Source organism: Xiphophorus maculatus, chromosome 24 (genome assembly GCF_002775205.1).
Source record: "Xiphophorus maculatus strain JP 163 A chromosome 24, X_maculatus-5.0-male, whole genome shotgun sequence".
In the NCBI taxonomy this organism is placed as follows: domain Eukaryota; kingdom Metazoa; phylum Chordata; class Actinopteri; order Cyprinodontiformes; family Poeciliidae; genus Xiphophorus; species Xiphophorus maculatus.
In genome coordinates this window covers 7,605,703-7,619,900 of record NC_036466.1, presented here as the reverse complement: position 1 = coordinate 7,619,900, position 14,198 = coordinate 7,605,703, and the positions used below count along the sequence as shown (strand labels likewise).

The window sequence follows — 14,198 nt, the reverse complement described above, 5'->3', positions numbered from 1 at the left end:
AACCAGAGAAACACCAAGCAGAAGAGATGTCATCTCCCATCTGTTTGAAATCAACTAATGTTGCTTTCAAAATGGAAAAAGAATAATAATAAAGTTAGGATTTTTGTGTCACAGTGACTGCATTTCTGAGAATGTATTAGTTGTATGATGCAAGAACTGATGACAGTGGGGCTTTGAGGAGGAGAAACTGCCTATGTCGCAATCTTTGGCAGCTGGCCACTTTCACATAACTCAGTTTCTCAAGGGCTGTTTTCTGATGCAGCATTGTGAAATCTATGTGGAGTACCTTTGTGATGCCTGAAATGCCAGTGGAAGTGTCCTTGTAAATTACATGGACATCCCGATGTGCTTAACATGTCCCTAGTTCTTCAACAAGGAGCTAAACAAGAGCTATACAGTCAGTTGGTGTGTTGTGAAGAGAAAGTGACAACTCTGTTGCCTCTGGGAAACATTTACAGTTCGGTAAAAGTTGTTTTTATCTTTTTCCTCATTTTTTTCTGTACATATATAGTAACAAGCTATTAACCAAACACCTGGCGCATGCATGTTGCAGCAGCAGCAGAGCTTCTTGAGATTACTCTTGTGTTTTCATTAGACACAGTGCCCTTCAGGTTCATCCTCAAAGCAGCTAAAAATACTTGTATAGTGTGTGATCAACACTTTTTTTCTTTCTTTGCTTATATGTTTTTGAAAGCATGCACACAAAAATAACTAGCTCCCTGGTTCTGTTTCTTAAGTCTGAACAAATTACTATATTTCGCTTGGCCTTTCCTTTACCAGTTTTTGGATGGTCTGACATAGATAAACGATGCATCGAACTGCTCAGTCAAAACTGAACAAAAACTTGAAATTGATTTTTTTTAAAATGGTCAGAGATTTTCACCAACCATTGAGAGAACAATATGTTGCTGAAAATTGAGTAAAGAGGGACATTACTTGTAGAGAGCAGGCTGTTATGTATGTGTTTTAGCATTTTCCAACAAATACCATGTTGTGAGAACCCACAACTCCTTATGTGACCCAAAGCCTGGGCTCCTTGAGGAGAAGTTGTGTTTATGGGTTAGATTAAGGACTAATGTGTGAATTAAGTTTAGGTTGGGTTTAGGGTACCACCACCATGCTTGCATCACTTGGTTCAATGTTCTTTGGTTTGACAGTTTAAATCATTGCCTCCAAACATTATCTTTGTTCTCAAAGAGCTCAGTCTTTGGGTTGTCCTGCTTTAATACATTAACTAATCCATGTTGGAAGTTGCAAGTTTACCAACATGTCATCTGTCTGCGCAATCTGAGAACAAATTGATATAAAACTGGTTGTTTTGTAAAGATTGGTACTTGTGTCCCATCAGTTTCCTCATCTGTTGAAATTGCACAGTTAGTTGTGGCCTCTACAAGTTTTTAAATGATAGCGACTTTTATTATTACTTTTTTCATTAACTTGGCTTGTATCTAGAACAAAGTTTTGCCTTTTATCGTTACGGTTATTGTCACAGCAGGCTAGACATGTTCACTGGGTCATTCTCAGTATGCTTTCCCTTACAATAACAATAATAAAGACAAGCCATAATCAGCACCTGATTATGTCATGTCAGTTCAGAGTGGAGTTGTTGGTTGTTACAAACAGCAAAGCCAGGTTTGCCTTGAGACAGATTATTCTTGATGCCAGTGTCATCGACGGTCTTGGCCTGTTTGTGAACAGACAGTAAGTCTCTACTCGCATTAAAATAAAAATAAAGGCAGTTGCATAAAATTTGTACATAAAGATGCCTGAGCTTTTTTCCTCCTTTCTCTGGCCGACCTGGAGATTTTGTGAGTTCTGAGTGTGTAGCTTTGATTAAGCTGTCAGAACCCTTTCTCATCTTTTTATGTTTACCCGGTGTCCGTGTGGAATGATAACTCTCACCTCTGTTTCCCTTTAGGACTGTTAAAAAATGAAAGCTTCCATCCCTCTTCTGATCCTGCTTCATGCGCTTGTGGTCCATTGCCTGAAAGTTGTGTCAAAGAGAGGTTCTGGTAAGTCGCATCTCCTTTTTATTACTTCATTTTTTAACACAAAGAAGTACAAGTCTGCTTTCAATATCCAGCAATTTAGCATCACATGTATGGGTTATTTTGCTTTGATTTAATAAAGTAAGTTACATTTTCTACTAAATTTCTACTTAAGTTGCAGCTGTTGTGCTTGTAAGCATTAAAGTCTGAGAGTAGGTTTATATTAATGCATCCCTCTTCTCTCCAGATGCTGGAATTATTACTTTAAGTGAGATAGATGAAAAGCAGAGGAACATCCACATTTGAAAACACAAAGCGAATCTTTTTTTTTCCCGTTTATTTTCTTCTTCCATCCAGTGACTGCTTGCGTCTGGGTTTTTTGCCCATGCATATTAGGCACAGGTGCAGGAATGGCCCGAGGCTCATCAAAGGATTTTTTTTTCTGCTTTCCCAGCAGAAGCCCCGATGGGCTATCTCTTGCGAAGCTTCACGAGCCATTGCCTGGAGCAAGGATTTGAATCGTGTCCACTGATAAATGAACACCCCATTTGAGCCAGACCCCCATCCTTTGTTCCTTCCCTTTTTAGATTGTATAGCTTTATTAGAAATCATGCTGGTTGCAAGTTAGAGAGCTGCTGTTTGAAATGGGTTTTGGGCAATGAAAGGTGTATTGAAACTGGTTTATTTTTATTTTTCTGGAGCAGAAAGAGAGAGCACAACCAGAATGAGCAGGTCCATCTTCAAAGCTTGCTTTTTTATGATTTAGGGTTTCTTTGTCTGAGGAAATGTTGAATTAAGTATAAAACACAGTTTTAGCGATGCAGTGGCCTTTCTGTGATGGAAAACCTATTTCTTTGTTCCCCTACTAATTTGTCACTGTTTTCAACCCAAACATTGCTATTTTGTTGCTTTCTAGTGGCTTTTTGTGTTGATTGTTTAATATCTGACAACTCTTTGTTACTCACTTCCTATTTATTTATGTTTTGATCAGTTTGGCCCTCCTGCCTCTTGTTCCATACAAATGACTAGGAGACTTCATCAAACCAAAGGAACACCTATCATACATCCATAGTTTCTTAAATGAGTCTTTGGAAATTTATTTAAATTGTTGGTTGTCAGGGTGGGTATAAAACATCCCCCTAGTGGATATTGATGCATAATTGTTTCATGCACAAAAACTGGGCACACAGTTTCACAAATGCACTATGAACCCAATCCAAAGACAAGATAGTAATCAAAATGACAAAGAAACAAGAAAAAAATGTAAATATAAAAGTGGAGATTTGCAAAAATGCATGTGGTGCTGTGAAAACACATTTTCCCACTTAAAGATTTCTGGTTGTCCCATCCTGGGGCTCAAGAGCTTCCATGGAGTGTTTACAATTATGGATAAGGAGCATTTTATATCACAGTGGATGAATTTTCACCCAGACAATTCTCCAAAGCACTGCATCTGCATGAGATTGATAGAATATTGAAGTCATTTTTTTAGCTTTTGGTGGATGTTGCTCATTTACAGTGTTAATTTTCTGTTCTGAGGCCAAACTCTTGCCATAAATTAAATTTGAGCTAAAATATTGAAGTGGAAAATAATTAAAAATAGAAAAGAATTCAAAATTCTCAGCATGGAGTGTTTTCATTTGCACTTTTTAAGGAAAATTAAATGACTTGATTGACGTACTTGGGGGACTGAGTGGCGTTTCTTTTCTGCTGGCATGCACAATCCCTGGAAGCCCTCTCTCAGTGCTGCATGTGCACAACAAATAAGTGGATTATTACATCAAAAACACTCACATTTGATTAATGCTTTGTCTGCTTTTGGTCTCAGAGAGTGGAACAGTCCAGAAACATACAATGCATATCTGTCATACTAATCCTCTGAATTTATATGTAGAATGTATCCATTAGTCCTCCGAATGTCTAGAGGGCTGGAGTGGCCTAAATGGTTGGGCAAACCGAATAATTATGAATATTTTTAGCTAGTTCAGCACATCACCTCCATAACAACCCCTCTCTTGGATACTTGTGCTGTTGTAGATAGTTATTCTGTGCTGTTAAGCTAAAACATAAAACATAAAAACAATAGGGAGTTGTTTTTATGCTGGGGTGGCGTCCATAAGCTGCATCACATTTTGGTTTCTTTGGTTGTTGTGATTGTCGGCGCTGGTGTCCATCACTTTGAAAGCTTTCATTGACAGAAGACACTTTTTCACATTCCCTGTTTTCTGTTTGGCATATAAAATGATTTGATTTGCAGAGAGTTAGAGCTGGGTGATACAAGAACTCACAATCAGCATGTTAGTATCAGTGTATGCCATAGCAACAGCATAGGAATACTGGAAATTCAGTATTGGATGGACTCTAATTGGTCTTCATGTCTGCACCTGATGATAGCTGTTGGCAGCCAAGATGCAAAGCTTATGGTGGAGACATTCTGTTAAGTTTGATTGATGGTCTCATTTCTTGCAGTATTCTGCAGTTCTATGCAGGTATTGTTTAGTCCAATATTTGTGGCAGAATTGTGAAGGCAAAGAAGGAAAACTCAGACAATTTGGGGAAATCTCATGAGAAACAAATGTTAAATGTCTAGTGATACTTTTTATAATCTGTCTGCCATGGGATGTTTCCTACTGACCACACACAAAAGTTTGCTAGAGTCTTTAAATATTTCATATCATAATTTTCTAAAATCTGATGGTGTCCCATCATGAAAGCAATATTTCTTCATTCAAATTTGTAGCATCTGAAGATTGCTGCATTTCAGTGTGAATAGGGATCTAAATCTCATTGTTATTCTTGTGAGGCAACTGGCACAAAGAGGTATCAAAGCTAAACAGAATATCAAGTGTTCAATATGAAATATTCAGGAAATTGCATAGAAACACTACATTATGAGGTGTAATCATGTAACAGTTTTCCAAATAGGTTTTCAAAAATACCTTATCAAGTAAAAATGATGAATTAAGGACTGCTTGTATCTGCCTATAAAATGTAAATAGATTAGGAAGAAACAATAAGGTGTGAGCTTGGATAGCAGAAAAATCCGTAGAAATGCAAATACAATTAGGACCCTCTTCATCGACTCAGGTGTTCAAAGTACATGAAAATATTCAGGACTCCATAGTACATCATTGAAATGTACAAAATACATCTCAGAATTTATACATTTTCAAACTTTAATGATTTGTCTACAAATATTTATTTATTTATTTTTATCTAAGCAAGATTATCGTTACTTTGTTATTGTGTAGTTTAGCAGTAGAAAATATCACTGGAGTAAGATTATAAAATTTGCTCATCGTCTGCTATGAGGGGATTGGATTATTTAGTATTTTATTGCAGGAGGTTACCCAGAATAATTTTTTTGATCAGAGGTTATAATCCATCTTATTTTTGAGATCAGCTAGCCCAAACACAGAATGGGATCAATAGAAATTGGATGCAATGCAAAGTAAGCAAACAATGCAGATGCTTTCATTAAGTTTTATGTTATTTGAACGCTTTTGTGATTATTTATCTCCATAATCCATACTATTAGAACTGCACAACATATCGAATTGCTAGCTTTTGCAACATCCCAATCAAAATGATTTGTCTCAATGTTTGCTTGGCTGCTATTTTATTCACACTCATTCATGCCAGTGATATGTCCAGTCAGAACTGCTCTGATCATATTTGATATAGCTTTTAGAAAAACAGATTTTAAAGCAGTTGGAGAGTGATGGCGGTGCTCCAGAAAAGGAAGAAAATTAAGAAAATATGCGTCAAACCTGCCTAATAGTATTTTTCCTGTAATATAAAACAGAAACGCAGGTAATCGTGTGAAGAGTCAATGTTTAACTGCTTGTTTAATTTTCAGAACTTGGTTAACCTTACCTTTTGGAGAGCTGCAGTAGCCACTGAAGACACTGTTTTTTTCTCCACATTTTCTCTAAAAATAAATAAACTGCACATTCAGTGTAGCATCTGCACACCTACATCAATCAAAAGCATCCACCTTTTGAATTTTTCTCTGCCCTGATTGGTTGCCTCAGCAACTGAAGTTGCAATAAGCATTCCAGTTTCACACTCACTAAATGTCAGGCCTTAACAAAACCGCTAACACATGTCCCTCCTGTGCACACTTGTAGCAAATGTAGCGTCATAATGATACTCCGTGACATTGATTGAGACAAATTTAGCCCACCTCGTCTCTTCTGCTGTACACTCATTAGTGCCTGTTTTTCCCTCAGACAGTGATGAGCTCCCTGACAAATGATGCTTACCTTTTCTGACAGTCGATAATAAAATTTTACTTAAAATGATTCTCACTCATGCGCATGTTGCAGGTTCATCTCAATAAATTGGGTATAATTATTGAGTTAATTTTTTTAGGAATTACTTTTTTGAAAAGTAGAAGTCATGTTTTATTCAGATTCATTAATGATTGTTTTTTTGTTTATTTCTGCTTATTTTGGATAATGACTCTTAGCTAATGTTCTTGGAAAATTATAAGATTTGGTAAAAGAAGGAAAACATTTTCTGAATGAAAACATATGCTATGTTATGTTGCATGACAGTTCAGTGCATCACTGAAACCCTTTACAAGGGGAAGCCAAAAAATAATCGCAGATAAAGGATCAAGTTGTACACATAATTCTATTTTTATTTATGGAAAGTTGAGTGGGAAAAAAATGTGCTCAGAGGAATGGAAAAATCACTGGAAACAGTACCAATACCTCAACTATCATACAGACTACAGACTGTATATTACAAGGGAAAACATGTCTTTATCATTTGTGTTTTAAAAATGTTTTTTTATTGGTTTTATGTAGTCTTTGATATTCCTGAGAAACTGAATTTTGCCATTTCATTAGTTTTTTTCCATAATCATCCACCTTAAAAGGAATAAAAACTTGAACTATTTCATTTTTTGAATTGAACTACAAAAATAGATTAACCTTTCAACATTATTCAAATTTAATTAGACGCACCTGTATCCCACTAAGTTTGGAACGCAGTCGCATTTGCAAGAAGACCAACCGCTCACTGCTTTCACCTGATTTCTAATTTTTTGTAACACATCTTCTAAAAGAAAAAAAAAGCTCTGGGGGATGTAAAGGGAGGTCTTTATTTCTTTGTCTTAATGCGACACCACACAGTCAACAGCATCTATTCTCCTTTTCTTCTTCGTCGACTTTTTCACTATGCTTTTGCAGTGGGAAGCTTCAAGGACATCCTGACAGTCAATTAAATTTACAGTCTTCATACCCGTTTCTCCGCCAACTCTGGGAGGATGTCAACATTAATACGTCAGCTGAAGGATAGCCCTACCCCCTCCAACTATGGCCCCACCACATTAAAGAGGCCACCCACAATTTGGCCAGTAATAAGGCTGCTCCTAATTGGACAAGACAGTGACTTCTAACAGGGGACGTCAGCACGCAGCACAAATTCAATTATAGGAACCCACTTGACTTTATAATTGATTTTAAGGGATGCTAAAAATGGCAGGAAACTGTCAGCAACAACTGTTAGGAGCCGAAGAACACTGCAGAGGTGACCCCTCCTACTATATAAGTTGTATTAGTTTTCAGTGTCATTTAATTGCAAGATAATGACTTTTATTAGTGTAAGAGCTCCAGACGATCACATATACATGTCCCAAGGTTGTCAGTGAGAAAGGCTTTTTGACGTCAAGACAATTAAAGTGTAAAATTAATTTTAAAAGCCTTATTAAACCAAGTTGGGATGATTTGATCGGAGATTGAAAATCAGACTCGGAAATGAAACTCTGATTCTGTCACAGAAGAGACATGCATGCATGCCCTCAGTTCATCTCCCTTCGGTTAATACCACACACCTGTCACAAAAGCTGAATGATTGCACCGCACGCTCACAGTGGGGGGGAGATTGATCACACACATGGTGTTAGATATAAAATAGCTTCCCGCTTGGAGTTGTTTCCCTTCTTCCTCTCTCCATAGAAGAGAGGTTGTTCAACAAGTGTACCAGATACAAGGCTCTTGACTGCTGGGGCTACTATGGGTATGTGCTGCAGATTGGAGACACATGTCCTAAGCCTCAGCATGAGATGGATGATGGTCAATGACGTGATTGATGTGAACAATGTAATCTCTGTTGTTTGCTTTTTGTCCTTTAATAATGTTGCTACAGCACAAATGTAGAAAAATGGCAGAAAAGGATCTAGACTAGATTTTATTTGGACCATACAGTGCTTGCTAATAGCTAAAATCCACAAATTCCTGAGACCTCCTTTAAAAATGCTTAGAATTGCCTATTTTAATAGTTCAAACACCAAATGTACCTTAATATGTATTAATACGCACAGAAACTGTATTAGCTTGGCCAATCAGCATCAAGGAAAATTACTGGCGCTCCTGGACTGTTTGCTTTGCAAATGTCAGGAAATAGTGTGTCAAGTTGGCCTTAATTTCCAGGGGTCCACTGTAATTGTTTCCTGTGTCCCATTCTTGGCTTTCGACAAACTACATACAGACTGTTTGTCCCATCACCAGATTCTGCACCTAGAGATGGAGATTAATGTTCTGCCTGACTGGGTCTTTCAGTTTAGGTGGCCAGACTGAATGTTGTGGCTGCAACGTGGCTAAATGTGAAAACAATTTAAGGTTTATACACACCTGTGCAGGGCATTGTTTGTTTGTTACACGACAGTAAATTACTGTAATTAACACATGGCTTCAAGAGCTCATAAGGCGTGTGCCATGATGGAAATAAGGATTACAGAAATCCAGATTATAGAAACTAGGTTAAAATGTGGGTGAAGCTAATAGGATGACACACCTGCCAATCAAATAGTTATAACTTGTATCCTGTTGAATGTACTGTAGGTTCCATAGCATTTGATCGACCTTCAATGACAAGCTTTTCTGCTTACTGAACACCTGAGGAGTTTGAGTTTAAACAATTGGAAAATAATGTCTGCAGAACTATTGAGAAATGCTTACATTTCCTTCCCGCCTTGACATGACTGGAGGCATCCAGCATTTGATACAAGATTTCAGTTTTAATATTTCTCTCTGGAAGATAATGTGTTCATTTCAGGCAAATTATGCAGCTCAATCAGCAGGGGCGTTTGGTAGCAATTTGAAAGATTATATGTGTGGATGATAATGAGCTTTAGTCCAAAAGAGGATTTAAACATGGAGAAGGCTGGCCAGTGTCTAATTTAAGAAAATCTGCCTCTCAGGTTTGAGAAAATAAGCTCGGGCAAAAAAGCGTCAAAAGGAAGGGCAATAACAAAGAAATAGAGCTAAGATTTGTTTTGTATTTGGTCAGTTTGGACAAAAGTCAGAAGGATCTTAAAAAGCATTCAATTTCCCTTTAGCTGCTTTGGTCTAACAACCCTTCAGGGAAAATGGAGCTTTTATTTTGTTTGTTCTTTTTTTTAAACTATTCTGCAAATGTCTTGAAGGCTGGGATTGGACCGTACCCAAAAATATCCCACACTTAACCAGGAGCTGCTTGGCATCTCTAATCTCCTCCCGCACACCTCTGCATTCTACATAAGCCCGCAGTCGATGCTTCTCCTTGTAACCTTAGCACAGTTTTCCTGTTTTGATGCCATCTCCCGTCTTCCTCGCAACCGATGTGACACTTTTCTCCTTTCAGTTGCTTTCAAAATTCAGCACGGTCCTTCATCTCGGTAGTGCTGCCATCTTCTCTGATCTCCCTGCTGTTTCTTTCCATCACCTCACTTGTCTCTATGATTCACCCATCATCTCTCCTCACCCTCCTGTGAATAGAGGGGGAGGGTTATCACCTCCTTTGATTGACTTCCTCTAATCCTGTAATCATTATGAGATCTGGCTCCCACCTAAGGGATGTTTTACCAAATGTCTGATCTGTAACATTTCTTTTCTATAGTAGCATCTGCGATTTGTGTCTCTCCTTTATGGATATTGCTTTAAAACGGTGGAATTTGGATGTTAAAGCACAGAGAAAATTCCATGTTTGTTAAATTACACACCTGCAGAATCTGTTGGAGTGAGATGAGATTGGGCTGGATGATAGGTCTCCTCCCAGAATAATAGGGGACCTGTATGTATACAGCACTCTTGCCTTGGAGACCCTAAAATACCAAAAGATGTTTTTCTTTTTATCAGCTTGACTTTTGTAGTTGAGTAACCATTTTCCAAAGGATTAGGAATATTTATTCTGAGTTTGAAGATTAATTTCACTGGGTTACAGTAAGATAAATGTTTATTTTTTTTAACACCAAGAGTAACTTTCTGAGCCATCTGTCTATACCAGAAGTCGTTGTATATCCAAGGACTTCTCTCTTTACTCTGCGTTCATTCCTTTTGATTGATAGCTATAGAAAAAGGGCTTTTATTTTTTTTTCAGGATGTTTTCTCTTCCTCCCACTGTCTGCTCCACAAAGCTAAATGTTTGAAAGGTTTCTAACCCAGAGCTGGAAAGATTGTGTCAAGGTAATAAAGTGGGAAAAAATACCAAATACATCCATTCGAAGATTCTTCATTCAGAATTTATTTCATGATATATCTAAGCATTTTTACTTCACAATAACAAACTCTATTTTATTGATGTTATTGTCGTTCAAGCATACAATGGAAATCAAAATAGGGTAAACAAGACAGTACATGTATGGATCTATTGCAGTGTAACGTCATCAAAAGCTTCTTCAGCTAGTGTGAAGAAAACAAAAAGTTACTAGGGAGCTATCCATATAAAATCTGTCTTGCAAATTGGTTAGCTAAAACTAGCGGATCATAGTTAAATTAGTCTTTTTTTTATTACAGCATAATGTCCCCAACATTAAGTATTATTTTGGGGAACTGTTACTGTTACTTAAAAGATTCATGAGTTGTAGAAATACTGGATATATTTTCAATTAAATGCATTATCACAGAAACTGCAATCCATTATATTAAGATGTAGTAGAGTTTTAAAGCTTTAGTGGGAACTGATGGAAACATGTTTACATTTACTTAGCATGGGACAACTATGATACAAGAAGCTTTCCAGAAGTCATCTGAGATTAAATAAATGTTGTGTTTAGAAAACATTCAAATGTTTTGGTGCCTCAGAATTAAGCCTTACCTGGGAGAGATTATAGATCCCGCAACTTCCCACCTAAAATATGTAAATTATTATTGAGTCTTTGAAAAGCAATTCTGTCTTAAACTAAAAGTCTGGAAACTTATTTTTAGCCTATATTCTATTTGGAAATACAGAATATGCATTGCACATTCACAGATATCTGAAATCAAAACAATAACTTGCTGGATCGACATGGGAGTCACATTTGATCCCATTCAGTGAATTTCTTGTTGGCAGTGGATTGTGTAATTAAACAGTCAAAGGGTCATGCTCTGGATGGGAGGTTTGCTTTCTGCTTGTCCTCAGTGCCACCGTTGTGGGAGAAACTTTTCCTGGATTGTGATTTTATTTTATGTTTAATTAGACCTGCCCTACACAATGAAGCTGTGCTCACTTGAGAGGTGAAGTTTTGTGCATGCAGGAAGTCTCCCAACAGCGTCGCATTTGATGAGCCTGTCAAGGTCCTTGGATGCAGCTCGGCTCTCAGCGTGTGGCTTTTTTCAATTCGTCTTCATTGCGAAGTTTGAACACAATCGCTCTGTGTTGATTCCTTGTTCAGTCTCCCCCACTGCCAAGTGACAGCTACGGATAAAGAAACACTACTCTCTTGTTCTCTTTGTACGTTTCCTTTAGTTTCTGTTTCCTTTTATACACCTTTTCCTTTTTTAACCACACCAAGATAGGTCAGAGCCCAATCAACCTATTTCTGCAACAAGCAGAAACAAACTGAATCTTTACTGCTCTCATGGGAATCCTGCCAACTTTGGAGCTTTTCTGCTCTCCCTCTTTTTCATAGCAAAGCAGAAAGGATGTAAGCTAGCTCGCCAAGGAGCAATGCCTTTGTTGGTTGGAGGAGAGTGACGCACTGCAGGCGTTTTGGAAACAAACCAGCTTGACTCTATTCTTCAGGCTTTGGCTGCTTTTCTCACCACTGTTTTTACTCCCAAGATACAAGCAGGTTCCATTCAAATCCTACCACTTAGGATTTTGATTATAATTAGCAGGGAATTACCCGCTTTTCTTCCCACAGAAAAGTTTGTCATTACATCCAAAGCAGTGCACCTATTGTTTGTGCTACTTAAATTAAGACCCCCTGAGCTATTTCTCTTTTTAAAATCTCTACCTTTTGCTAGCCTTACAATATTGTCCCACATATTCATCTGTGATATATTACTTGTGTTTGATGTGAAACATGCTATTAAATATATGAGCTCCTATTTATGATCCTTCAGGGCCAAAAAATGATAAAATATTGCATTTGATTTCCCCGAGGCACCATGATTAATAAATTTTCCACATTAATTAAATCTGTCATCTCAAAGGCCTCTCTCTCATATGAGCCTCTCCCTCATCACTTTATTGGCCAATCACAGCTCAGCCTTGTTCTGAACAGTCTCCCCCACAGCTTCTGTGCATTTCTGACAGAAGCATAAGAGGTGCTTCAGCAGGAGTGTGTGTTTTGTGCAAAGAGTATGACGGAAAGGGGAGGTGGGGGGGAGCAGCGGGCATCATCATTTGTAATTTACAAGAAGGATTTTCCATTTATTTCTTTTTATTTGACATATAGCGGCAGCTCTGCAAATGTGAAAACTTCTCAGCTGTGGCTCAAACAACCATGAAATGCTTTTACAGCCCCAGTGGCCTTCTAAAACGATTAGATTCTATTAGCGTGTGAAACGTAAATAAAAGAAAACATGGTAGATTTTAGTCCTTGGGAAGCAGACAATTTGCTCCTAATCCATGAACAGAAAACAGGAGTCAAAAACAGCATAGAGGTGCAGAACAAATGCTTTTGACTGCAGATGAGCCTGGCAGGCTTGGACAATATAATGATAAAACCAGCTTGTTGGGAGTAACTAAACAAATAGAGTAATAGGTTCACAAACCTCAAACAATTAATCTGTTTAGATTGGATCATTGATAAGTCCAAATATTTCAGTCAAGTCTCAAATTAGTTGTTGACTTGGAGCACCTCAACAAGCTACGTCTATTGGTAAAATTGACCAAACAGCAATAGAAGGTCACTTGAGTTAGAAATATTGTAATATTCCACACCCCTAAAATATATTATTGAAGGCTGCTAGTGTCTTATAAAAGTGTAACAGACAATACCAATCCAATATCTATTGAAGGACTAGATTTAAATATCTAATGTATATTCTAAAAGTAACCAGAAAGCAGCTAATTTCACATTTCACATTCCTAATCCCTTTGAAATTGAATCTGTCTCCAAAATAAAAGTAAAAATCCTTCTCTTGAAAAGGTTTGTCAATTCAAGAGGTTATTTCTGTATTCAGTCTAAGATGCATGTGTTTCTTTTACATAATTTGAAATGTAAACCACAAAATAAATTCAGCATAAAAAAGCAATGTTGAGGCAGCCAATTAAGTTTGCTTCTTGAAGTTTTACCCTCTGAGCCTGTGTAATGAGGACCATAGCTTTGCCCTGAAGTCTGCCAGCTGCCACTGGTGCTTTTATTCACCTAGATCCTAATGAGTGGCGGAGATGCTTCTGTCCGCCATCAAAAAATCAAAAGATGGTGTAGACACAGATCAAATATTCTAATAAATACTTAACACCCCTTCCATAAGAGGCTTTTCTGAAAGACGGCTAACTGGAAATGACTACATGTATAGACTGTCAGTAAAAGATCATTTACTTTTAATATGAATCCTGCTTATCTCTGGCTTAATCAAGGGATGTACAACAGAGAGGGAAGTCCTTGACAAAGCATAACAGTTTGTGTTTTATGAATTTCGATTTTTGACAAGTCATCTGCTCTAGTTCCATTTCTGGTATGTTTAAAATAAAACTATTCCAATCCAATTTCAACACTTCATTTGCTTCACATTGAAATTCAAATGTGGCCTGATAATGATGTTTAATCTGTATGCCACCCTCAGTGGCTGGAAAAGAGTGTGATATAAGAAAGAAAAGGGCCTTATTTTGCTGTTCGCAAAGCTCTCTGAGGCTTTCTGTTGCGTTTTTGTATACAGAGTGCTTGGTCTCAAAGAAACACAAGGACAGCTCTGGATTATGGTTCTGTATGCGTCTTTCATTGCTTTTAATATGCAAATAAAAGATTAGCTTTGAAAAGAAACTATTTGGCACAGGAACAGTTTCTAC

General features: G+C 37.5%; 1 protein-coding gene across 3 annotated transcripts in view; it reads left to right on the top strand.

Annotated features, from left to right (window-relative positions):
• The window catches only part of LOC102234441 (interleukin-1 receptor accessory protein-like 1), a 214,608-nt gene that overhangs the window by 12,640 nt on the left and 187,770 nt on the right, over positions 1–14,198 (top strand). For all 3 annotated transcript variants that reach the window (XM_023329810.1, XM_005805004.3, XM_023329809.1), the window contains exon 2: positions 1,919–2,012. In XM_023329810.1, the coding sequence (XP_023185578.1) occupies positions 1,931–2,012 (82 nt within the window). In that variant the 5' untranslated portion in view covers positions 1,919–1,930. The remainder of the gene's footprint in view (positions 1–1,918; positions 2,013–14,198) is intronic.